Genomic DNA, 27,984 nt, shown 5'->3' with positions numbered 1-27,984 from the left:
GACTTCAACCTAATCCAGTCATTGTTTGATAGAATAACTAAAATCTGCTTCATGGCGTTTTATGTCTGTTTATGTGCTTTTTAAAGTTACTGTCAGGAATTTCACAGTAAGTCTTTGTTGATCCTATCGTGCACATGTGCAAGAAGTGGACATTTTAAATAACGGCACTTAAGGTCGGCATGCCTTGAACAGTGCCATGCATTAATAATAACTGTATAGGAGTCGTATTTGCAGTGGTCTTGTTTTTCTTTGGTGGCTCATATAGAGGCATCAGTCTGTTTGGTAACCAGATAAAGAACCCTCAGAGCAGGTTTACCTAAAAGTGTGGATTGTGATCTAAAACACACAGGCACCATGCACGCTAGAAGTGCTATAGGTCATTAGAGTCATTTATTCATGTTGCAGTAGTTTAGTATTGAACCCATTTTTGGAAGGCGTGAGTCTGTGTTACCAACGTGACCACGAGACACAGGCTGGTGTCTGAAGCCCCATAGTTCTCCACTCAAGTGTGTGCTGTAGCTGTACTGGCATAAGGGCAGAGTGAGAGAGTGTGTGAGAGAGCAGAGAGGGGAGGGGCTTTCAGACTCCAAAACAACACTGGCGCGAGCGAGACTGTAGCGGGGAGAGAGAATGCGGCAGAGGGAGGGAGCAGACCGTCAGTGGCCGCCGGCTGGGGGAGAGAGGAAAAGAGACCGACTCTCACCTCTTTCTGTTTCTCTGCTTCCTTTCACTGCATCTTTTTCATTGCTCTGCGACATGTCAGTCCCTCTGCTCCGCTCTCCTCGCTGCTCCTGATTCACTCTCCACCGACAGTCTTCTCTCTCTGTCCTACATCCGACTTGCGACTATCTCCTTCTCTCCTCCACTTCACCAATGGCTACCTGACAGTGAGCCTTTCCTCTCCGCCGTCTCTCCTTCACACTCGCTGTCTACTTTCTTTGTCCTTCAACCCCCTCTTTACTGTCATCTGCCCGTTTTCTCTTGGTGAGAGGATGCCAGTGCTGGAGGGACTTTGGGGCCCAGATTTGAGGATGCGGGACTCTGGTATTGGGGTCGGGGTATGTCCTGAAGAGACTCCCCGCTCACCAGTTTGGGGTCCTCTCAGGATGCCTCCAGTTACCTGCGGGGGTTTGTCACTGGCCCTGGAGCTTCCTGCTCTCATACGGCAGCTAAGAGCAGCCTGGAAGGCTCGCAGGGGGGGTCCACTAGATCCCGAGGGGAGTCCGGCGAGCACTTGGGTGGCGGAAGAAGAAGAAGTAGAGGAGATAAAACATGACTTGGAGGACACAAGTCCTCATCTGGAAGGTAACTCAACTATAATACATGCAGCAAGTATGGGAATCTGGTTCTGATAAATGATTAATGTTAAGTGTACTGTATGTCTTCTTTGTGTGACCCAGCAGTGGTGTATGCTACATGGCAGCACATTCATGGATGGAAACAGATAGCATATGACACTTTAAAAAAAAAACTCAAATATAATGTGTATGATTTTTTTTTATTTTTTTTATGACAGCTTTGACAAAAAGCATTTCGGAACTTTATTTGATTGTTTTTTTGTTTGTTTGTTTTTTTGTTTTTGTTTTTCAATTTGAAAGTTATACTCCATGCCTGTGTGCATGTGTGACTGATTATCCCTTAAAAAAAAAACACGCCTCCGGTCGTTGTTTACAATCGTGTGTGTTTCCGTAAATTATGTGAGTGGAGACTCGGTTCAGGGCAGTTCAGACACCCAGCTGGGTGGACATTTAAGCGAAATGAGGGATTTTGGCTTTAAAGTAGGAGGATCTATTTAAAAAAAAAAAAAAAAACATACCATCTGCTGTCCTGCAGCTGCACTGATGACACTGACATGACGCAATGAGTCCGAGCTTTGTCCGTCCGTCTGGAGTCTACCACAGGTGGACACAGTGTCTCTCTGATAATAGTTCAGTGTGCATGAATTCAGTCGACGGGAGGATTTTAACATTAAACCACCAATAAGAGCTGTTGATCTGATTGTAGACTTGTTGCCTCTAGCTTCAATCTCATCTCAGTTGTGTCAGACACAGGTTCCATTTCACAAGGACTAATAGCTGTCACACTTTCTGGGACTATGATGATCTCATGGCCATTTAGCAATGACGTGTGTGATGCAGAGATGACTTATCTGTGCTATCAGGAGTGATGTATGCTAACACTGACATTTGATACAGAAAAAAAGTCTGTGATGTGTTTTGAAGCATTCTAATGAGGGGACGATGATTCACACTGAGGGGAGTTACCTGAGTGCAAAGACTGACTCATGAGGAGGAGAATGGACAAATGTACTCCGTTAACTCGCTTTCTGACTTTTCCCTTTGCGTCTTGATGACCTCAATCATTTGGTTATTCTGACCAAGTTCGAGTGACTGTCTCTGCAGTACATGATGCCGCAGAAACATGTGTGGCTATAGTGAGTCATTCTGATATTGATCGCAGCAAGGACTAAAAAGTGATAAAATGTTGGTAATAGACGTAATACAGACTGTTTTGAGGCTACTGACTGGCCAGGCGCGGCTCTACCATGGTGCTATAGCATTCATTTCACCTTCGTTTGAAATTTCTGCATCCTCAATTTAATGGACAGAAAAAAATAAACCTTTTATTTTATTTTTATTTTTTTTATAAATAATCAAGGTTGACAACAATGAAATGACAGAAATGACAACAGACTGCCCAAGATCTGATGGTCATGACAGATGCACCTGACCTTTCTATCCAACAGGGACTTCATGTGGGACCCACAACACCTGCGCTATTTTTCATTGCGGTCACTGTCGCTGCTGCGCCCTCTTTAATCTCAGATGAACCCGAGATCATTTGTTTCTAGAGCCGGGGCCTGTTACTGGCAGAACAGATAGTAAAATCTTGTCCAACAATTTTAAAAGCGTAGCATAAAGTGATGATTTCTGGAGTGCAAGTATGTGAAGCATGTTTGAATGTTGCGTTGCCGTGGACACAGACAAACGGCTAAAGATAATTTACTGCACACAAAAAAAAACATTCTGTATGCTTAATTTTTCACTTCTTCATCCTCATTGTCTTCTACTCAGATTATGAAGAGAGCAAAAAACCTTTATCGTTTAGACAATATACAATAACATGGCAATTGTCTTCCTAATCATCGGAGGATTTTTTTTTGTTTATCTTAATGGCTATATGCCAGCAAATCTATTTTTTCCAGCACTTTTCAAATGTGAAGCTCTGCTGTTAGTTTAGAAGTCCTGCGACTGGTCTGTGTTTTTGACAGAAAGGTGATGGGGGTGGGGGGGGGGGAATGCATCTATACGTCAACCTTCACACATCCAAAACCTGGATTTGAAGATCTCCTTTTGCATTGAGCAAATATCTATCTTGTCACCTACACCAGAAAAAATGTAAATGCCGCCAGCTATGTGTCTGTATGGTCGCCAGCTGTGCACCTTCACTGTATGTATGGATGCATCCAGATAAGGAAGCAGCAGCTGGTAGCAGGACTCACTGTGTGTGTTTAAAACAGTTTGTGTTTGCGTGTCAGCGCTGCATATGGCAGCGAGGTGTCTGACTGTTTCTTTCTGAGAAGGCAAACAGCCCCAGAGCACAGTGTGTGCCGTAAACACCCACAGATACAAGTGAAGCCAAGTGAACATATTCGTATCAGTGCCCTGTGTGTTAGCGTGGGTGATCAGCGCCAAGTGCGTGATCTTGTTTTCGCATTTGGAATCAGGGATTTAACCTCATTTGCAAGAGTGTGTGTGTGTGTGTGTGTGTGTGTGTGTGTGTGTGCAGAGAGCGTTCATGCACAGGCCCACGATGAGGTGCGTGTGCATCGCTGCATCTTTAAACACCCTTCCTAACTGATTCACGTTTTCATCCTAAATGACCCAGTTCTGAGCGGCGCAGAGACAATGACCTATTTACTGCAGAGAGAGAGTTAAAAGAAGAAGGGATAAGAGGAGAGGGGCGGTGGGGTGAGACGAAACGCTGGATCGGATAGAGAGAAAGGGAGGTTGTTGTCGAAACGGGAAAGGGAGAGGAAGATGTTGAGACAGGAGCCAGGAGAAAGGGAGGATGGAGTGACAGAAAACAGAAGTATGGAGAGATGCTTGAACATAGACAGCCAGAGGGTAGTGTGTGTGTGTGTGTGTGTGTGTTTGTATGTGTGTGTGTGTGTTGCTCTGTGGTGGGTTTTTTTTTTTTTTTTTTCAGATGATGAATTTCCACCCCTCTCTGCGCATCAGCACTCAGGATAAAAAAAAAACAACCCAAAGAGGCTTTCCCCCTTTTCTTGCTCAAACTAGGCCAGCAGGACTCCTCTGCCTCACGTGAACAAGCTGAGTCACTCCTCAACACTCAAGACATTTGTACGCTGGACTTTTAACATACATAACAAAAAAGGAAAAATGCCACTTTTTGTTCCATGGGGTTTTTTTGGGTTTTTTTGCAAAGCTGCCTGACCAGGACACACTACAACTAGAAACAACAACAACTTGGCTGCAAATTCTGCCAGAAACTCGCACTTTAAAGGCTAGATTTGGCAACTCGAGGGAGTTACCACGGTGACTCCGACCCCATTAGCAGGTAGTTTAGCTGCCCGTGTAAGCAGGAGTCACAAAGGTGATGTGAAGTTGCAACCTCAGGGACATAATACGCTCCAGTTCCTCACAGCTTGTGTGTAAATTATTCAGTGTTCACGTAGTTTTTAGTTTGTTCAGTGGTGGATTTATTCATGTGTGCTGAGAGCCAGTTCATTTTTCTCTTTGTCTCTGTCCGGAGGTTGTGTGAGTTGAACATTTCTTACAGAAGCAGGATTTTTGTTTTTGTTTTTGTTTTTATCATCATAATAATCTTATTTTTTTCACCCTTTTTTTAAAGCATCAGATTTGTCTCTGCTTCCCTTCGCTGTCTGACAGATTGGAAATGTACTTTTATAATTAGAGGTTAACATCAACATCAAGGGTTGTTGTCTGCGTTTTAGAAATACTTCTGTGACACTTCCTTTTCTTTACTTGTAAATCAGTTTTGCAGCATCATATTTAACAGGATTAAAAAAGTAAATGGTTGTAAGAACAGAGCGTACACAGTGAACTAAGCACAACTTTGATCAATTATAAATAGTGTTCAGATTCAGACATGCAACCCAACATGAAATCTGCCCTCCTTGTACAAACTCACACAGATGCATGATATGCGGGTGATTCAGCCATTTCGAAGACCTTCATATTTTACAGTAGCCGATTTTAAGAACAAGTCTTGATGGGTTTTTATGTGGGAGATTATGTTGAACATCTATGTACAGCACTGGCTGTACACTTTGCTGTGTTGTCCTCTCATCACCCCGCTGCCTGCTTCCTTTGTTTCCTTTCTCTAGTCTAAACACTCCGATCCTCTCTATTCTGCATCCTGGAAAATTGGATTCACGGATTATTCATGCTGGTCTGCCAAAAATGTCCCCGAACAGAACATCAGTAATAACACCAAATGTTTATATTATTGAAACTGTCTTTGTCTTATTTTGATCTCTCTCCTTTATCTCCTATTTCTGTCTGTCTGTCTGTCTGTCTGTCTGTCTGTGTGTGTGTGTGTGTGTGTGTGTGTGTGTGTGTGTGTGTGTGTGTGTGTGTGTAGCTGATGGCACACTGAACACTGGTCATGCTGGTGTGTTGCTGGTTGAGAGACGAGGCTCCTACCCTCTGATTGACCTGCGAATTCTCAAAAGTGAGTCTGAAATTTAATCGAAACACAAAATAAACTTAATTCAATCACTCCATCACTACAACCCCCTTTTCTTCTCTCAAAAACGATTTCTCAGAAACATAAAAGGAAACCTCTTCATTAAATCTGTTTTACAATCAATGTATCTGATTATAATCTTTATGCATGCATCCATTGAACAAAAAGTTAAACTACAGGTTTTTGTGCAATTAAATCGAGCAAGGCATGAAATTGTTTACTTTCATTTCTTTGTGTTTTTTTAATTCTGGCTCGAGGTCGATGGGTAATTGTGCATCACATTTAGGTTAATACTACTGTTTGTCTTCAAAAAGTGTGACCGCTGCTCCACTTGGTCTCACGCACTGGAGCACAAACGAGTGCATGAGGGATCCCTGCTCCGTCTTTTAAACAAAATATTATTTTTTGTCTTTTGTAATTTAAGCCAGTGCCCAGCAGGGGGCGGTAGAGTCCGGCACCAGGAGAAAAGTCAAACGCCTGCTGAGTTTTCAGAGATACTGCCACGCCTCCAGGCTGCTGAGGGGGTTGGTGCCCCACACTCCCGGGTCCCTGCACCTACTGGACGACGACTACCTGGGACAAGCTGCAGTGAGAACACGCACATGCTCACATCTCAATCATACAGCCTTTTGTATACATTGTACTGTATGTCAAGTTATTGTAAAGACAATGTATGCATTCGTGGCAGGCTTATTTTAAAGTGTAGCACTTTGACATTTACTTCAAATTTAAAGTGCATTATGAATACAATGTCTTGTTTTTGTTACTCGATGAGCACTTTTAACAGTTTGTCTTTCCTTACAGCACATGCTATCAAAAGTAGGAACATGGAACTTTGACATTTTCCTCTTCGACCGTCTTACAAATGGTAAGCTGTTAGCTTGATAACCAGATGTTACAAATTAAGGTTCAAAATAAAGTTTTGTAACTTAATCCGTTTAATGAGGTTCCCAGAGTGTTTTCTTTCTGTCATGTGATATGAAAGATTATTATGAGATAGTCGACGAATTGAACTGATTGTTTTTTTGTTTTGGGGTTTTTTTGTGCTTTAGGTAACAGTCTGGTGACCCTGATGTGCCATCTCTTCAATGTCTACGGTCTCATTCACCACTTTGAGCTGGACATGGTCAAATTGCACAGGTTTCTCGGTAAGCAGCCATGCGATGTCAGTTACACAGCAACTGAGAAAAGTGAAAACAAGATTCAAGCTCCTTTACTCGCAGAATGAAAAATGTTGACTACTTTATGAACGACAGTGTAAAACATGTTTAAAAGAATTTCTTCTGTGACATGTTGTGTTTAACTCAACCCCTTTATCGAGACAAGACCGAGCAAAATTACTTTTGAATCCGAGACAAGACTTTGAGACCAAGATTGATTTGGAGTACTACACCTGTATCGATTATTACCATGTAAAGTTTTTTTGTCCTTTCATTGTTGATTTTGTCACAAACAAAATAAGACTGTTAGTAAATATCTAGCTAACATCTTAGATTGTTCACTGGATTATACATGTAACATGTGAAAACATGATCTAATGCTGAATTTAAAGCATTTACACGATAGATCTAACAGTGATGCCAAAATGACTTTAAGATCATAATACACTTATTGGTGTTCAATGTTGTATCTGGTCTTTTTAGGTATGGTACAAGAGGACTACCACTCCCAGAATCCCTATCACAATGCCGTCCATGCTGCTGATGTCACTCAAGCCATGTACTGCTACCTGAAGGAGCCTAAGGTAGTGTTCAATAATGTATTCACACACACACACACACAACCTCCGTGTCTCACTCTGACACATCAGATGACATCATGAGGCCTCACAAGACCCCCCTCCCCCCTTTCTCCTTGACATATTCTATCAGCGTTCCCTCCCTGAGCGATCATTCCTCCCCTCTAAGACTGACAACACATCCATCTAAGGCTCAGAGAAATCCCTGAAGCCCTCTGACCAGATTAAGTGTCTCTGCAAATCTTTACCTCCATAAAGTAATTGCTTTCATGTCCTTTGAGATGCTCCTCTTTTGTTAAAAGCACTCTCATAAATAGAATTACTCCGACACAGCACACACGATCCGCTGAGTCCTGGATAACAGGCAAAAAATATAAGATGACTGATCAATATTAGGCCTTTTTAATTCTAACACAACATGTCCAACAAAGACAATTCAAACTGCTGGAAGAGCATTTTTTCAGCACAGATGTTACATTATTGGAAAGCAGGTTGAGCGTTTTCTTTACATAACAACATTCACTCACAAGAGTAAAGCCGAACCGCCTGGCCCACAACACTACAAAAAATCAACAAAGCATGAGAGTTGATCACAGTGTAAAATCCACATTTTCTTATTTTGATCATTTTACCTTTCAGGATTGACTCATGTTAAGTTCTCGTTTAGCCTTTGGGATCTATGAAGTTACCCAGAATGTTGTATCTGCTACACTGAAATTATTTAAGGACGTTGTTTTGCTAAAAAAAAAATACAATAAAAAGATGGGCACACAACATCATTCATTTTGAAGATGTTTGAGTCTCATCTGAATATATTTAGAAGTTACTGTCTCATTTATCAAAACACTAGATGACCACAGTATGTTAGAGGCACAGCCATAGAAACAATCTTTTTTTATAATTTAATACTTCAGGACTTTGACTATGTCTGTGTCAATCATCTTGTCAAAGGTTAATGAAAGTGAGTAGAAGTGAACACAGTAAAATCCGCTCCTCATAGTCTCTCCTGATTTATTTATTTTTTAAATCAGTTTTCATTAGAAATTAAAGCTACAGTTACTCCCACGTATTAAACTAAGTGTTAATACTGTGTCACTGTGTCGTATTGCAGCTAGCAGAGCAGCTGAGTCCTCTGGATGTGTTTCTGGGTCTGATGGCAGCGGCTGCCCATGATGTGGATCATCCGGGAGTCAACCAGCCTTTCCTGATTAAGACCAGACACCACCTCGCCTCCCTCTACCAGGTACACTCAGGCCTGATGATGCCATGTGTCAGTATGTGCACTAGACTGCTAAACAGGTTTAATGTCCAACTGTAAGTGAATCTGTTTGACATGCTCATGATCCTCGCCTGACAGAACACGTCTGTGCTGGAGAGTCACCACTGGAGATCCACTGTGGGCATGCTGCGAGAGTCAGGACTGCTGTCCCACCTGCCAGTGGACATGTCGTAAGACTCAACACTCATTCTGACCACTTTACTCGTGTGTCCTGTTAAAGATATGGGACAGATCTCTATCTTTAGTATCTATGTTCTCCAATGGCTGCACACAGATGGTAGAGGGTAAATGGATTTGGACTTGTATAGCGGTTTTCAGGTCTTTCTGACCACGATACGTACATGTCCCACTCACATTCACACTGTGATGGCAGAGGCTTACTAACCGCCCCATTAGTACTACCAACCCATTCACACGCATTCACATTCCGCTGGCTAGTCAGAGGGAGGAATGTCTCGCCCAAGAAAGCATTTATAGGAATTTTACTTTGGTAAACTGTGCTGTTTATGTTTAAAGGTATAACATGTAATATCAACAACCAACAAATAAGCAAAGACTAATATGTACAGTATAAGACTAAATGGCTCTAATGCTGATCCACAGCTGGCCCTGACATGACACATGTGCAGAAAATCAAACCCCTGCCATGCATTTGATTTTAATGTAATGCATTTCTATTACATTTCTTTATTAAGCCGCCCAAATACAGAGGTCAAAAAGTGAAAGTAAATCCATCACGACACAGAGGCATAAAAGGTGTTCTGTACGAGTACTGCTTATGATATATCACCCATGGATGTATACTAACCACAAATAATGTCAAGATGACTTGCAAGAATAAAGAAATATATTTGACATGATGTGTTTGTGTTTGTTGTTTTCTGCTCATTGCTGCCCCCCTTTGATCCTCAGGCAGGACATGGAACAGCAGCTGGGCTCTCTCATTCTGGCCACAGACATCAGCAGGCAGAACGAGTTCCTGTTGACCTTCAGAGAACATCTGGACAACCAGGACCTGGACCTTCAACTGACCTCACACAGGCACTTTATACTGCAGGTAAACTACACACAGAGGTGACAGTACTGCATATGCATATCTAATCCATGCATGCTGAATTTGATGATATAGTACTTGTGAAAAACCGTCTCCTCTTGCCATCAGATTGCTCTAAAGTGTGCAGACGTGTGTAATCCATGTCGGGTTTGGGAGCTGAGCAGACAGTGGAGTGAGAGGGTCTGTGAGGAGTTTTACAGGCAGGGTGAGTAACACCTCTTCTCTGTTGTTGTTGGTACAGTACTACTTTAAGGTATACTGGTTCATACAGTATATACTGAGTAGGAAGGGGAAATAAAAGTTAAAGGGTTAAATATTAACCCTTAGATTTTATGATTATTTTTTTTTTTGTGTTCACCTGACAGGTGATCTGGAAAGAAAGTTTGACCTGGAGATAAGTCCTCTGTGTAACCAGCAGGCTGACACTGTTCCAGCCATTCAGAGCGGTGAGAACCAGCGATTAACCACCGACATTAAACATCAACTATAAAAACTGTATCCTCGTGTATCCCTCACCAAAGTTGGTCCAAAGATGAGCCGCCATTGTTTTGATTCTTCTCAGGGTTCATCTCCTACATCGTGGAGCCTTTGTTCGAGGAGTGGCACCGCTTCACTGAGTCCAGCCTGCTCAGCCAGACCATGATGGGCCACCTGCACAGGAACAAGGCGCGCTGGAGCCGGCTGAGATATGCACGCACACATTCAGACACACACTCCCATGCTGAGGAGCCTGAAGAAGGAGAAGGAGAAGGAGGTGGACGAGAGGATGGAGAAGACATCCCTTAATCTTTTTCCCCTGCGTCCTAAGGTTCTATCCTTTTGTGAGAGGAGTGTTTATCCACCTCCTTGTTTATCCTCCAGAATATTTTCTCCCACTGCCAGTTGTTCATAGGCTTTTAAAGTGGGAGCACTGGATGGGAGTGGAGGAGTAATGGCTCCCTCTGCTGGGGCGGAGGACTGTAGCCTTGCAGGAGTTGGGGGGAGGGGTAGCCGGAAAGAGATTCATGGTTTAGCAGGTGATCTTAGTAAATATATGCCTCACTCTATAGCTCAGTCATATCTGCTTCAAAGTATCAGAGAAAAGCAGGAAAAGTATTTAAACATTATGGAAAAAGAGGGATCAATAAAGACAAAAAAAACCGGATGATTTGCACGATGCTGCTGGGACAGTAAAGATATGTAACAGAGATGATTATAAAAGTTAGCGCGATGCCACTGGAAAGATAACATAGAATATATGAAAAAACAGAATATGAAACCGTCCTCTATATGACACTTTTTAAGCTTTAACAAGAATACAAAAACATACTCTATAAGGATATTTTCAATTTAAATCTTTTGTACAGTTTGCACTTCTATTGGATGCTCTTTCTTACAAGAGTGCCGCTTCACTGAAGTGTGTTTTCAACTCCAGCACTAAGTTGGCCTGTCAGAGTAAAGATGTCTTCTGTTCTGAACTGAACTCATGATAAAAAGGCTTCAGCTGGAGGTTTTTTCAGACTCAGAAACACGAACGAAAGCCATTTTCTTTCATTTTTTTGTTTTCATGTCGTAAACAGTGTAACCTGTAAATATTGTGTCACACAACCTCAGCACTTCAGACACCAAAATCTCTGCAATGTAATAACCTTTTTACTGCGTTAGGATCGAGGATCTTACACTGGTATTTAGCGTGCATTAATTTGTTTGATAGACTCAATTTACAACAAACACACACACACAACAAAGCCTTAACAGTAACGTTGTCCTTCTGTCTGTGAAACATGTTTCTGATGGGCTTTATGCCATTTCCTGGATAAGATTTCTTTTTCACTGTCAAACTGTTCTCTTACAGATTCTACCTATATTCCTTCAGCCACACCAGCATACTGACATACACACACACACACACACACACACAAACACACACCCACAGGACTGTAGCAGCTTATTTGATTTTTCATCCAGTATTTCAGTCAGATTGGGTCTTACACCCATTCAGGGCTGCCAAGGTGCCAACCTATGTCTGTGACACATGGACTCACTGCTCGGTTACCTCTCAAAAGCGTTTTTATGACTTCCTTTTTCACGCTTGTTGCAGGTACTGTGTGCTCTGTATATTTTGTCATGAACAGACTCGGACCAATTAGTTATTGCAGATACCTCTAAATCTGACATTTGCTGTTTAATACCAAGACAATTCAAATGTCTCTTTCACAAGATTGAATGCCATCATACATGATTTAACGTGTACATTTCATTGCCAAAAATGGTACTTTGATATGTGTAAACATTTATATTTGCAATCTCAAAACGAATCCATATTCTGCTGTTACTATATAGTAAATAACACAACTTATTAAGCATTTGTACATACTAGTTGGTCCAAGTGTAAGCTTTATGATAGGTCTAAAAAACCTGGCAAACAAAGTGATTGATTCTGTCACAGAACAGTTTACGTTCATATAAACTGCTTCAAGGAAATTGTGAAAACCCAATTCATTTGATAGGTTTAAAAAAAAAAAAAAAAAAGCAACTGTGATATTAGCCTTTTCTATTACGTGCAGTGCAATAAGGTCACTGTCCAAGTTGTAACAGAGATGACATACTGCTGACTATAGTGCATGTAATTAATTAGCAAATGACAGCACTTTTGGCTTCGTTTGTTCCTCCCACTATGTGTAAGCAGCACTATGATCTCACAGTCTCACATTACTGCCGTAGTGTACACAGGAGGCCTCAGGCTGCCGTCTTTCTCTATACCTCCACAAAATCCACTCGAAACAGGGTCACTGAGCCATACTGATTTCACCTTGAAATGCAAACATGTGCCCTATGCATTCAATGTCTCTATGACAGTTATTATTGCAGTTGTTGTGTGTCAGAATGTGTACAACGACCAGCTTATATAACAAGTAGCTGGTGTAAAAAAAACACAGAAATAACATGTCGTGATGGTATTCATACTGTACACATGCATTGATGTTGGGGTACAGTTTCCTCAGAAGATCCACCTTTGTTTTGTAAAGTAACCACTTTGTCCAATCAACTAATGCTCCGATGCATATTTAATAATGTGGACTGAACAATTACTTCTATTTGAAGTCACAGATTGTGTTCCTCCACGTGTGAGGGTTTGAACCATTGTTTTAATAGTAGCAGCAAGTCGATTCTTGTACAGTATGGCCTAAGGTTGGGGAAAGAAAAGACTCAACAGATGGACACAGTTTTTGAATTTTTGGAGCTCCAATCAACAACTTCGCACTAGGTTACTGCAGTCAATGATGAATGTGACTCTGGAGAACAAGTCAACATCTGCTCATCTGTTGAACCTTCATTCTGCTGGTATTTATAATCCAACCAATAGTGCACCTGGGTAAAGAGTGATGATTGCACTATCAAGTGATCAGAACAAGACAACTGGTCTGATCCGAATCTGTGTTTTGATGTTTTAACTTTATCTAACTTCTTCACTTATGTTCTGACAACAAACCTCTGAGCACTGTGAACAATAAATACATGTTTTTTAATGAACATATAATGCATTTAATATTAAATGTGTATTTATAATTGTGTTGCAAATAACTACATGAAGTAAAAGGAAAATGTAATTCTGGAGTTTGACCACTAGAGGGCAATAAAAACATTTGAATGGCTTAGTGTGCTTAAGAAACAACGCTCCCTTCCCTGCTTGTGGGGCACCTTGTTGTTGGCTCTTCCTTTTGCTTTGGTTTCAGAATAAATCCATTAGACTTGAAAACTTTATTGTAAGCATAGCTGGAGGGGTCTGAGCACAAACATTAACCAACATCTTAGTTTAAAAAAACAAAAACAAAAAAAACTGAACAAGAAAATTGAACAGCTTAAAGTTTCTCACAGTTGCAGTTTGCAGGACAAACAGAGAACTTGAAAGTGAATGAGTCACACTGTTGAATCATAAAACTTTGCACTCAAGCTTGAACTAATGTTGCGCATTTTTTCCAAAAACTATGACAAACACGGCAGAAGTTCTTAAAACAAGTTTGACATCCTGAATGTCACACAAAGGAAAAAAATAAATGGAAAGAGGACTAATGCGGATTAGGTATTCAAAAGAGACAAACTTGTGCAAATACAGGGTTGAAAACGAGAGAAAGATGTAGTGATAATGAATGGAGCAGAGGAGAGATACTACAGATGGCCTGTGTTTCCCTCATTTGCATATCTTTGATTTGCATTGCAAAAGAGGTTCATAGATTGTGACAGATGCAGAGTCAACTTGTTATTGGTCCCCTATTAAATCCCATTACACTGGACAGGTTGACTTTCTAAACTTTATCTTGTTGAGAGTTTAAAACACAACTGCCAATGGCTTTTATTTATTGTTACAACATATTTTCGGTGTAGAACTTTCTGGGCTCTGCTTTGGTTAGCAGACAAGTCACACACACACATGCACACACACACTGAGTGAGACAGAAGTTATGTTTTTGAAAGTGTTAAATCTGTTCATCTGAGCTTCACATCTGCAATCCATTCAGGCTGATAACTCTGTTTTACCGTCTTTCTGTCTCCCACTCAAAACACACACACACACACACACTATTCCCCTCAGTCACTCAGTACTCATCCAACAGCATGTGTCACTGTAAATATTGACACTGCAAACAAAGCCCCCTCTTTCACCCCCCTAAATGTCATCCTGACACTCCCTCTGTAAAGACATGCACCCCATCAGCCAGTCCTCATGATAAGAATCTCCCTCCACTATGCAAACTGGTAAAAGACGTCTTTCTTTTTTTTTTTGTGAAGGTTCAAAGTGAAACACAGAATCCACCTTTAATTGTTTAATCAGTGACGAAGTTCAAATAAATCACATTGGAGTGAAGGACCCTGTCTGAATCTGCTTTGCCTCCCTGCTGTGAGATAATGTCTTCAGCTGTGTGTGTAGAAAGTGAAAAATGAAACCTGTGGTGTTTTTGCTGTGTCTGTCAGTCTGGATACTTAGCTCTGCACTGAAAGGGTTAATCTCTTGTTGTTAGTCACTGTTCTATCCACATGTACTGTATACACTCCCTTTCTTAGTATCATCTTTCTTTCTTTGAATAATGCTAATTTATGTACTGTACTTAATCAGAAAGAAGTATTGAATGTTGCCAAATATCAGGAGAAAAATAACTCTTGCTTTCTCCTGCGTTCACAGTAAGTGAGTTCATACTGTAAACTCTGTGTCACCATATAAACCAGATCATCTTTTTTTTTTTTCCAGGATGTGTTCGTGCACCATGTGACACTTTTATATGGGTGATTAATTTTAAACTCACTCAAGAGACTCAAGATACCAGAGTCCCTCTTTGATTTCCTATGTTGTAAAAAAAAACCAGAAAACTAGTTGTTTTAAAGCAGTGTCACTTTACAATGTCTAATAATGTGGTTGGTATCAATGCAAGTGGTTTGTTGAAGTCTGAGCTTATAGAACAGAGCTTTATGGTCACCATTAATTACTAAACCTCTACCTCTAAAATGACTGAAAGTTCAGCTTTAATTCTCATAAAACTGAATTTGTCATTTATTTACGTTCTGCCACACAGCCAAATAATCCAGCCCCAGAATGTCTCCTTTCATTGGCATGCAGATGACTCTCTGATATAACTTCCTCTGAGACTTGAGGACCCTGTGTGCCTAACTGCTTCCAGAGACTGTCTCAGTGATTTCAACTGTTGGCTGCCTGAAAACTTTCTTTAACTAAATCAGACATTTAACTGCCCAACACCAACAGCCTTGGTGCCTTTTCAGTCAATGCAAAGCTGACTGAGGTCTGTACCTTAAAAAAAAAGCATAAAGAAAGATGGCACCTGCATCATGTTTCTAATAATAACAGATCATTTTCAAAACTTAACCAATACTTTCACAGTTGGACGTTAAAAAACTAATCCATGTACTCATATACTCCTGATTAGATGACTGTAACTCCTTCATTTGTTGTGTCAAACACAGAACAGTTTTAACAGGCAATGTGACAGCTTTTAAATATTGGCTTCACAACACAGTCTTCTGGTTACTTTTTGAATTGATTTGAATTTCTTACTGATTACTTTTATAGCTACATTGCAGAATTGTTGAGCCCTTTTGAGCCACAGTCTCAGATGGGACACTTCCAGATTGTGTCAAGTAGCACGACACACACACACAGTATTGGACGTAGCCTGGGTGACATAATGCATTGGTTTTCTGAAGGGCTGTTTCAGATGGTTATCCATGGTTATTGCCATCCTGCTGACTGCCTGACTCTATCCAACTTTCAGTCACATAAATGACAGGCAAAGAACTGGGGCTGAGGCGGGCCTCATGCCTCCTGACAAACAGCTACAGAATGGCGGCTTGTAGTCAGATCTGTCATGCCGACAAAAACATCAACTACTGTAATCAGACCAAAATCATACCAAATTTCTGTACCAAGCTGTGAACAAGTAAATTAAGAAGCTGAAGTTGTTGTGCACTTCTGCTCTGGCTTTATGTTCAAACAACACAGGTTGATGCAATAGATTAAAAAAATGCTCCACAACAAAAATGTCAAATCATTGAAACAATACATCGGAATTACAGAAGTAGAACATTTGAGGATGTTTTAACCAAAGTTTGAGGCTAGAATCAGTCAAATGTAAGTTCAATATGGGGACACGAACGTGGTAAGTCAAAGAAAATTAATGATGCCTCCACTCGTCAGTTCAAAATGGAAAAAAAAATAATATATATATTGATAACATGTTACTTTTACAAATCCAAGAATGAAGTTTTAAAACCTTATAAAAGACTACCATTCATTGTTAAAAGGATTTTAGCAGTTTTTACTCTCCACAGCATCCATGCTTTACTCTGTGCAGCTGGGGGTTTCTGAGCAGCACTGAGTGTTGTGGAATGACTAAAGCTTATTCTTAAGGGAAGTTAAGGGGTTAATTTGTCATGCGGCATTAAGATTGCTGACATGAAACACCTACACATCTTCACATTCACAAAAACTGTGCAAACAGATATGTACAAAATCAATATCCAAGAGCGAAACCTGTTCGCATCTCTGACTGCGTATGTGTGTGTCTGTGTGTGTCTGTGTGTGTGTTTACTTAGACTCTTAGAACTGTGCATCTGAGCACTGTCAGTTTTGTCCGTATGTTGTGCTTTTTGGACAGTTAACCCATGCGTATACACTGACATTAATTTTTTTTTTTACTGTTTTCAAGTTGCATTTTGCAAATATTGAAGACTGTGGAGGCAGATGAAAGAGCTAAGAGCATATGAAAAATGTCTCATCTTGGCAACAGGGGCAGTAAGTTGAAGGCAATTGATGCAAACAGACACTGTGGAAGCAAAACTCACACCAGATAACCTCATCCACATCGGCTCTGAGACAGGATCGAAGTGTTTTTCACTTTGAGTTTGCACAGATGCAACATGAGTGAAACTTTAATGGGGTGTTGTGTTTTGAAGGCCAGATATTTCAGGTGAATAAAGTGGGCAATATGATGCAACTTGAGTTAAGATATTTGCACAACCATTATGTAGAATGATATTTGAGTGAGACTAATAAAATTGTGTTTAGCAGTTCAGAGTCATGTTTCTGATACCTGAGCTGCAAGTTGTTGTGCATAGTTTATTTTTGTATACGAGGGGAATGCTGTAAACAGGTTTTTTTTTTTTTTTTTAAATGGGTAAAGAAATACTCAACAATGCCAATGGTTAGGAAAAAGCCAACTAATTACAGTGAGTTTTAAGATGAGAGGACTGAGTTTGCCTGTCTGAGATCTCCTGGCAAGGCGTTTTACAGGTCTGAAGCCTGAACTGCAAAGGCTCAGTCACCTTTCGTGACCATAGTTGTGTAGGAACCCTAACCCTGCAGGAGGATCTCAGGCATCTGTCAGGCTCATATGGAGTCAGCCGGTCACAGAAAAGCTTGGATTTAAGAACAAGCAATACGATCTTAAAATCGTTTCTAAAACTCACAGGTAGCCAGTGAAGAGAATCGAAAGATATTTCTGAACCAAAGGTGACGCCAAGGCTGCGAGCCTTAACACCTCACAAACATTGTGGTAGGACCTACTTTTTGTTTTTTTGCTTATATAGTCAATAAACATGAGGCCAAATCTCTACTTGTTTGTGCAATCACACTGCAGGCACTGAGGGAATCCGTGCAGCTTCCAGTAAGTCACGTCTCCTCTTGTTATTACAAGTTCAGTCTAACCTGCTGGGCCTGTTCTACTAGTTCTGCTTGATAATGTAATCATATTGCTATCAAAGCCACCCTTACAGTATATGGGCTTAGTAATATTGTTGCAGCTGTAAACAGGCCATTTAGTTTTGGATTAATCTGTGCGTGGCATTGTTTATTTAGATCTGTGAGATGTGTCTGTTTGTGGCTTGAAATGCTGTTTAATGTATAGGTTGTATTTATATTTTAGGAAAAATTACACCTGGAGAATCTCTAATAAGATTTTTTTTTTGCAACGTATAATTTGCAATGAGATGTTTTGTGCTTTTTCAGCACTGAGTCGATACTTCCTGGTCTGCCTGATGAACCTCTGTATTCTAAGGAAGCTTTTATCTTATATGAGAGGGAGCCAGGGCAGACATTACTGACATGTAGCTTCTGGAAGATTCCAGTAAAATTAGCTTACATACACATTTTAGGATCAAATATGCTTTAAGACCGACTGTAGTTATTGTTTCATTTGATCTGTGGATCTACAGTGAGTCCTTCTTCAAGAAGGCCTAGAGTTATTTAAGTATGGTAACATAAAGGAATTTACTGAAGTGGTTAAGTGGAGCATTTACATTTCTCACATGGTTAGATAGCCTGGAAAAACACGATAATATACTGTATATATCAAAATACACTGATTGTAAATGTATTGCCACAATTACAGGTAAACAAACAACAAAAACCTAGAAAGCAGAGCAAGTTGGCTTAAACAAAATGAAAAATACTGATAGCTATACATCATGGAAAAATGAAAAACAATAATAATTTATTAAACAATAATTTTGAAACAAACATAACAGAAGATGAACAGCATGGTAACATAGTTATGGCCCATGAAACAGTTACCATGTCGGACAAATGAATTGCTACTCATTCTTGATAAATCTGTTCGTTAAGTAAAATGGAATGAAGTCAACCTGTGGAAATGAACACATAGTGACATAAAACATACAGAGAACAACAGAGGATCTGTCAGAGAGTAAGGAAACAACATTTTTTATTCAGAAGTGACGAATAACAAACATGTATTGATGTTAGACAAGGTAGGTAAATACATAGGTCCTGCCTGGGTCGTAAAGATTGAAATTAACATGGGGGGGGGGGGTTTAAAATCATTGCCCTGAAGGGAAATAAGGTCATAACCCCTGAGGCCTCAGGCATGTTGATTGCTCTACAGCTCTACAAGAAATTGTTCTGTCTCACACACAAGGCTGAGTGAACTGTGCTGTTGTACTGTATATCAGCACTCATGAAATGCCTCTTGTCACATGAAGTCACTCTGAAGTAGTTGTCTCGTTGACATTTTCAGGTGATATACTCCTTTTTTTTTGAGAGAGAATCCTTCCAATAAATGCTTATGTGTATGATCATGCAATTCCAAGCAGTTCACCGTGAGAACAAATCCACACAAGCTTTTTCTTGGAAGGGATTTTTGGAGTCTCTCACAGAAAAAGGGGAATCGGGGGAGTTTCCTCTCCAGAGTTTCCCAGTTTCTCATGCATCTCATTTGACTGGCAAATGTGTATGCAAATCCTATGTGCCATTGAGCTGACAGCAGCTAGAGGTGAGTTTACAAAGTGGGGTGGATCATTTCATACTATCTGTGTGTTTAAGTGTGAGTGAGCTTATTTTTTGCATGCTCCATCTTGCCCCTTCATTGTCCCAGCACTAACAAGAGTTTTTTATGTGATGAAAATGTACACTGGTGATACAAAACATTATGGATACAATATTGGGTAAGATTGTAAAAGTGTAGAGCCTGTGTGTGTGTGTGTGTGTGTGTGTGTGTGTGTGTGTGTGTGTGTGTGTGTGTGTGTGTGTGTGTGTGTTTTGCCGGTGTTGCATCACAAAAGAATGAGCTGCACATGTACCTTCCTCTTTGTAGTTGCAAAACAGCTCTCTTCTTGTTCCCTCCCCTCTGTGTGTGTGTGTGTGTGTGTGTGTGTGTGTGTGTGTGTGTGTGTGTGTGCATCTTTCTTCATTCATATGCAGCCTCTTGTAGTAATTTGTACATGTAGTGAAAACTGAGAGGAAGTTGTCACAAAGAGGGGAAGTGTGTAGTAAAAATATGTCAAGATATATCGAGTATTGTTCACCTCATTGAGAGAGAGTTTCCTCTTTTTGGCTCGTGCGTGCAAAGTCGGGCGTGTGCGCATGTGTGTGTTGTTCTTGCACTTTTGTGTGTGTGTGTGTGTGTGTGTGTGTGTGTGTGTGTGTGCATAATGCAAAAAGAGGGATACACCCATTACTGATGTGACAGGCATATAAAATGACTGGACGTTTCTTTTGTTCTTCCTCCTCCATCAAACTTCCTCTCAGAAAGTTGAAGGCTGATTTTACAGTTAAATAAAGGTCTTTCCCTCTCTTTGTCCCATTTGTAACACTTGAATTATTATACTTTTTCTTTTATCTTTCGGACAACAAACTCCCATATACATAACCTGACCTCTGCTGACCTCTCTTGCTCAACACTTAAGAGTAAAACATCTGCACCAGTTTGCATCACATCTGCAAAGGTGTGCAGGTGTTTCTGTGTGACAGTTTTGTAAAAGTGTGAAATCTTTGCAACTAAAACCTCCCAACACATCCTGATTACTGTGACCTAGATGTGTTACAATGGTTGTGTCACCATTGCTTCACTTGCATCACCACGTGTGTTGGTCTAAAACTGCACATGCATGCATGCGTGTGTTGTTGTTTGAGTGACCCAGGAAGCTTTGCTGCGTCTCTACTACTCTTCCCCCAGCTGGTATATCTCACTTCCTGCTATCTTCCTCTGTCCACTCTCGTTCGTTTCGTCTCCGATTCCGGTTTCCCAGTGTTTTCATCTACGCGTGACGAAGCGCGAGGGAAACTCTACAGCTGTTTTGTCATAGTGTAAGTCTGCAACTGTATCATGTTTCATACATTCTTGTCTTCCTTGCTGCTGTTTTTCTTTGACATTTTGTCTTCTGAGCGTGTCTTAGATTTAAATATCTGGACACATGACCTCTATCCTATCTTGCTCACCTTTTTTTTTTTTTTACTTCTGTATGGCTGTGTCTCTATCATTGTCATGGCTCGTTTTACACAGTGTGACACTAAACTAAAAGCACTGCTGCCTTCTGAAAATTGCAAAGAGATGAGATACTGCTCTGCATCATATACATTAGCACAAACATCACAGTTTTTATTGATTCATTATTTATACTTGAGGTTTGCTTAACAATGAGTTAATAAACTATAATATGGACTGAGTATTTGGCCAGTGAGACCCCAGGGTCCACTTGAACCATTTCACTTTGACTTTAGAAAGAATCATATTTTGAAAGAGAAAAGTGTGCACTACTCCGTCACACAAGGTCTCTTCCTTGTTTTTAAGTTTCTTTTTCTCTTCCTGGGAAATGGGGAAAGGAGAAGAGGAATGAGGAAGTTCAAATCAGAGACTTTATCACCTGTCTGACGTTTGTTTCTAAGTTAAACAAAAAATAATGAGCTATCATGTTTATCTGAAACAGCGCCAAACTGTTGATTCTTTGAGACTGGGTTAAAAGCCACACATATTCATTTATTTGAGCAGATCTACGTCCAAGTCCAAGTGTGTCCAAGTGTGGTTTTCTTTGAAACAGGTCTAGGAGTCTGAAGCACTACAGAATCCTGGGGCCATATTCATGGGACATATCAGGACATTTTCCTTAAAGTTAAGAGTTAAAGTTATTGTAAAGATGAAGTTATACAAAATGCGTATTTCTCAAGCTGAGGAGAAAGTGGAGAAATGTTCTACACACACTATACTAAGAAGAATTTTTGACTCACAGTTGGGCCAGACACACAAAAATGATTTGCGTCGACATTTTAAGCCAACAAGGATTTTTCTCCGAGACATGCTGAGTTTCTCTACATGTGGTTACCTATACACCTACTTTTCCACTCTTTACTTTTCTTTCTTATTACAACTTTCTGACTTCAGTAAAAGTGTATGACCTTACCTCAATGATGAGTTTAAATAACATCTGGCAACATGCATGCTCTTGACTGGACACACAGATGTTTTGTATTTTCAGATTTTATGAAAGGCTTTAATTATCTTGATTTCTATTGATAAGCTACAAGTAAGGTTTTAAAAATTACACCATTTTTAAGAAATAATCTCGGGACGGTACTTTATGGAGTGAATCAAGTAGGGCCAACATTTAAATGTAATTAATTTCTTCCATGGAGTGACTCATAGGAAAGGATGAAATACAAAGAACTAATGGCTAAAAGAGGAATATGTAAAACAAGGAGTGATTCCAGAGAAGGAGCAGACAAGAAACAGAGACAGTCTGAAATGGAGCAGAGAGAAGGTGCTGTGTATAAACCAAACCTCAGGATCCGGTTGGGCGAGAAAAAGGTGAGAGTTTCCTAACACCTGCTGCGAGTCCTGACACGACGCAGATCGTGACACAGAGGCCCGGGATGGGATCGTGGAACAGGGAGGGAGACCAGACCCAGAAAAACGGGATTCCACTCTCACCGCCTGCTCACGGAGCAACATACCTCTCCAAGAGTTTCCCACGAGAAAACCTCGGGCGTTTTTCAGCCCAGGTAGAAGGAAGAAGATGAAGAAACTGAGAGAAACTTGAGGCATGTTTTGGTTGTGGGTTCTGACAGGAGAAGGATTAGATTTAACTACATATCTTGACCACGATGTTTCGTAGCTTTTCAGCAACATTTATAAAGAATAATTGTCCGAGTGAAAAGCCATGACTACACCAGCTTGGATGAAAACACCTTTGTATCTGTTTACCATGTGACAAACAAATACAGACACATCCTAATATAATGGTAGGGTGTGGTTCATGACCCACTAATATACCTGGATTTGCTGGTGCTGTAGCTTTTTCTTTTTCTCCTCTTTCCTCTCCCAACACCTCCCTCTCTCCATCCTTCCCCGTCTGTGTCTGTGGAGGATAGAGTCAGAGCTGTCAAACCTGTTCTTTGTCTTTTTTTATCAGCTGTATCTCCAGGGATTTCATTCCTTCACCCCCTCTTTCCTGCCCTTTTATGAACGATACAGGGGACTGACAGTGTGCACTTGTTTCTGAATTATTGTTAATTAAGGACAAAAGACTTTAAGACCTTTAATCTGTCTTAGTACTAATTATGTCTCATCATTTATGTCATAAAACAAACAGTTTAAGCTGGTGTGGATGAGCACCTGCTCAGCAAAGAGACCTCAGGCAAGGTTTCCAACGTGCTGGACATTTGACCTCTCAGTGTGGGAAACAATTGAGAGATGGATGTTACAGCTTTGCATACCATGACTCAAAATCATAATTTCCTTTTAATAACTGGCACGGTGAGGATTAACAGGTTCCTCAATTTGATCCAAATTATGATAGTGACAGTATAAGAAAAACTTACATTTCATTTAAAGGAAGGATATGCAACATTTGACTCATAACAACATTTGTTGTGTTTCAAACATTTGAACAGCAGAAATCCAGTCTATCCTCCGTCAATAACTCTCTGAGTCTTAACTGTCTAATGATAGAGAAGCCTGAGTCCCACTGGTTGTATTGTTGTTGGAGCCGTGTTTTCCATGTTTACATGAACCAGATCCTTGCATATGAAGCTGTTTGAGCCAAGGACAAGAGGAAAGGAGAATAACACAGTTTACTCACTGCTTCAGTGTGCTGACATTAGCCTGCTAACACAACAATGCAGGCCACAGGTGACTGCAGCTTGAGCAAAGTCACACTCTGTCTGCCTCTCGCACTAAATGATTCTTAATTATGTTTACTTTCAAATTAATAACCGCCTGGAGGAGAGCGGCAGCTTCAAAATAGCGGAGATGTCGCCCTTTAATTGCCTTAAAGTGCCCAATTATTTTATTTCTGTATTGGAGAAAATGCACACACATACATCTCACCTTTTTTAACACTGTCAGGAGAACATTTTGCAGTATTGGAGGGGAGTTGTGATGTTTGTATAGTAAGTTGGTATGGTCAAATCAAGTGTTTACCAGTCAAAAAATCTAAAATGTTTGATTTTTTACCATTATTCAACAAAGGGGAAAACATGTAAAGAATGTCCTGGACAAGACAGACTGCGGCTTAATTAAATGTTTCTGTCGTACATACAAATACAGCAAAGATACATCACTACAAAACATTCGATCACCCACAACCATAGATCAGGGAGCACAACTACAGCTAAATGTGTCCGCCTCAAAGTCATTCAACATCATCTTAAAAGTAACCAAGGAGACCAGAATAGTCTCAGTCTTTTTCTAGTTCATTCCAAGTTCAGGGAGCAGCACGATTAAATGCCTTTATCTCTCACTGAATCTCAACTTCTAACTTTTTAAGCAGAGAGTAAGAAAACCTCCTGGGCCCAAAGTTGTACACTTCTGACTGATGTAGGAAAGAAGGTGTGAAGAAAGCAGACTTAAAAAGAATTGTAGATGGGGGTACACCAGTGTTTAAGTCTGCGTGTGGATGTCCACCCAAAACTACCACAAAAAGCAATGATGTGTGAGGGTCTCAAATTAGAGGTGGGCCCCTCAAAGGTGTGAAAGATTAGTCTAAGAGGGTAAAGAGATGATCACTACAGTAAAAAAAAACCTCTTACTCACAGTTATAAAATGGAAAGTTCTCAGAATTTTATATTTTTATAGTAAGTACGTTAATCATTTGTATACTTTGTGCCCCAAATTTCACTTTAAGACAACAATCCGACAGTAAACTTTTGGGGGAACTACATCTCACACATAAAAAAGTTGTATGTTTGGGGGGGGGGGGGACACACGAGACACTGACCCCAACCCCTGGCAGTTCTGCACTGAGTAAAAGTACTGTTACAGACACCACTCTGTTGTTTAACCTGATTTAAGGATAAACTATTTTCCACCACCTCACTTAAATGGAAGGTGCCTGAGCCAAGACAAAATTTTCCATAGCAGCGCTGACTCACTCTTTGCATCTCATTTGCATAGTTTTGCATTCTACGGAGCTGCTTGCCAAGTTATCCATTCAGCTGGATATTTATGAAATCTAAGTGTCTTGTGTTTGCCTAAAGGTCTATATTATGATAAAGAAAAACCCTAAAATGAGATCTTTATCTGCTTCAGATTGACAGACGTCTTTGTGAATCCTCCACAATACACCCAAAAACTGTGAAGACCTGGGGCGCACAGCATCTGTATCATTACTTCTTTTTTAGTTTGGTAGTTGCTTCATCTCATGTGCAAACACAAGCGGAGAAGCTTTGAGGCGTTTACATAGCCACAGTACATCCTGTTCCAGAGAATCCCATCACACACACACACACACACACACATGCACGCACACACGCACACAATGAGGGGGCAGTAAGTTCCCCATAATGATAATACCAATATTGCTCCTCTCTTTCTTTATAATAAGCGTTTAGTGTGTAGAATTGATGCTAATGTTTGCATCAAAATATCTAACTTAAATTAAATATGGATGAAACCCATGTTATATATTGTTTTTGGTTGAGTACTTACATTACCTCCGATATTTCCAAATGTTATGACAGCTGAAGAAGTCTTTAAATGTTAATTTGTGATGGGGCTTTTCTTGTAGGCGACCGCCATGATTAGCCGCCATAACAAACAAGACATGTTGATCGTTGTTGAGAAAACCTCGGATGTTCGTTACGATTCAAATTGGAGTTGGTTCATTTTCATTACTGGGAAGCTGAGAGAATCACCCCCAGGATACAATTGTGAGTACAGCCTGTTAATAAAAGGAAGAGAAGAAGAGGGCATGACTTAAAAAGGAAAGGGCACAGATATTTAACGCAGGGTGACGATGTGTTCAAGGTAAGACAAACTCACTTTTTAAAGTATGCAACCAATGTTTTACTAACTCAAATATAAACAGTGAACGTTGTATAACAGTACCATTCAAGGATGTGGGATCTTTTGTCACTTCAATAATAACTCCCTCGTGACACTGACCTATCGTGTTCCAGCTGAATTGTTACACGAGGCTAAGTTCTTGTTCGGCATGTGTGCACCGTGAGTGTTAAAGTCATCACAGGCAAATATTCACGTTCAGACTTGTCCAGGATATACTGACAAGACAGAAACTTATTGACTGTGAGAGAGTTTGTTTGTGTGTATTACACAGAAACAGGTACAAAGAGAGAGAGAGAGAGAGAGAGAGAGAGAGAGAGAGAGAGAGAGAGAGAGAGAGAGAGAGAGAGAGAGAGAGAGAGAGAGAGAGAGAGAGAGAGAGAGAGAGAGATAAAGTAAAATAGGCGGTACTCATTCATCTTAATGAGTTCTTACTCATGTTACTGTACCTTGACTTTCCTTTATGATGTTTTGCTGTGTGTGTGTGTGTGTGTGTGTGTGTGTGTGTGTGTGTGTGTGTGTGTGTGTGTGTGTGTGTGTTTTTACCATGGCCTCCTTTCTGTACCTGTTAGTCCTGCAAATACTACTTAGAGCCTCACGACCATCAATCACACATCAAGCTCACACTGAAGGATGTGTATGTGGCCCTTTTGCTGTTACACACACTAACCCTTTTCCAAGTGCCCTACGCAGCATGCCCACACACTTTTTTTATGCATTGTCTGTGAGTTTTCAAGGCACCTGTGTTTCCTGTTTCGCAATCCTCAGCATACCCTCTAAGAAAATATCAGCCCAAGGCTGATTCAGGGACACCTTGTTTGCCCTACGTGTAAAGAAACTCTTTGAGAAACTTAAAAGAAATAATGTCCCATTTGTGAATGTTTTCTCGTCATAAGGCTTTTCTAAAATTGTTAAAGGAGGTTTTGTTGTTTATGTTCTGACTGAAGCATCCAAGGGTCTCCTTTGTGAATGCTGTGTATGCACGAAACAGTAAATGAAACTAGCGTATGCCATTTACCTGCCAAGTTTGTGATCTATAAACATGAATGACTATGAATTATATGCACTGGTAATCAGACTCTGACCCATACGTGCATACATTTTTGGGGAAGAGTGGACATTTGCAACACTGATGACAAATTGGAGAGAGATTGTTTACTGATGCCTCTCATACATTGAATTAACTAAACAAACTCTTTTTGACGATACCACGTCATCAAACTTATTCAAACTGGCAGTTTCATTTATGAGCGTGTCTTGCATAAGTACCTTTCAATATCACAATATGTAAACATTTCTTTGAAATTATCAATTAACTTCAGATTGATTGGACTGCCAAACATTAATACCTTGAAATATTATGGCTTTCCTGCATACAGTTGAAATGAACAAACCATAGACCAAACACATTAAGTCATTAAGAGCTGCGAATGTTAGCCTAACAAACACTGACTGTAGAAATGTTAACTACAGGCAAGACAGGCCTTGTGTCAAGGTGAAACAGCTCAGCCACAAGTGTTTTGGAGGAAAGATGTTATATAATAAACCTTTTGCTCTGTAAAGCTGTGCTAAGAAGTCACTGTTTTTAGCCTTTGGACCAATGACAGGAGGGAGGACTGAAGGGCCGTGAAGGCAGACCAGTAAAAGCTTATAAAGATTATTAATTGAGGTGTTGCAAGAGGGTACGTTCAATTCCCCAAATGGTGCGTGGCCAGTACTTTTTGTATTTGCCATTCAGGTCTACAATTAATGTTTAGCAGGTGTTTGCTTACGTCTCAAGAGACAGACTGAAATGTGTTATCCTGGGAAATGGAGTCAAAATAAAATGTTAGTATGCATGTCGGCTTCGCGCTTCCATAGCTTTGGACAAAGTGCTCAGTTTTCTCCCTTTGCCTTTCCAGTGTTGATTAACAAACTTTCATCTTCCTTTCTTTTAACACTCTTATGAATGACTCACTTTGAATGATATGCATGAAAAGCAATTTGTTTTAAAAGGGTTGTTTTGTAAAACACTTCTTCTGACACCTGCTAAGCAGCAGGGGTTTCAAGCGTTAAAAAAATGACCATCCATAAATAGCCAGTCGTAATAACAGTCGCAGCCAGTTGCAATTTAGGTCTTTAA

The 27,984-nt window shown here is 40.3% G+C and overlaps 1 protein-coding gene across 4 annotated transcripts in view; it reads left to right on the top strand.

Moving 5' to 3' along the window:
• Positions 1-27,984, top strand: part of LOC306819314 (3',5'-cyclic-AMP phosphodiesterase 7B-like) — a 116,702-nt gene that overhangs the window by 8,000 nt on the left and 80,718 nt on the right. For 2 of the 4 annotated variants that reach the window (XM_079336868.1, XM_079336869.1), the window contains 11 exons: positions 5,629-5,718; positions 6,158-6,321; positions 6,538-6,601; positions 6,786-6,881; positions 7,377-7,477; positions 8,583-8,714; positions 8,829-8,920; positions 9,663-9,807; positions 9,913-10,009; positions 10,170-10,250; positions 10,367-13,593. In XM_079336868.1, the coding sequence (XP_079192994.1) occupies positions 5,629-5,718; positions 6,158-6,321; positions 6,538-6,601; positions 6,786-6,881; positions 7,377-7,477; positions 8,583-8,714; positions 8,829-8,920; positions 9,663-9,807; positions 9,913-10,009; positions 10,170-10,250; positions 10,367-10,590 (1,286 nt within the window). In that variant the 3' untranslated portion in view covers positions 10,591-13,593. Of the gene's footprint in view, positions 1-202; positions 1,306-5,628; positions 5,719-6,157; positions 6,322-6,537; positions 6,602-6,785; positions 6,882-7,376; positions 7,478-8,582; positions 8,715-8,828; positions 8,921-9,662; positions 9,808-9,912; positions 10,010-10,169; positions 10,251-10,366; positions 13,594-27,984 lie in introns of those variants that run through there. The other 2 variants (XM_079336867.1, XM_079336866.1) reach the window with 2 other exon arrangements.

The sequence above is a fragment of the Symphodus melops genome (assembly GCF_947650265.1).
Source record: "Symphodus melops genome assembly, chromosome: 1".
NCBI lineage: Eukaryota > Metazoa > Chordata > Actinopteri > Labriformes > Labridae > Symphodus > Symphodus melops.
Note: the sequence above shows the minus strand (reverse complement) of the source record. Positions and strands in the feature narration are given on the sequence as shown.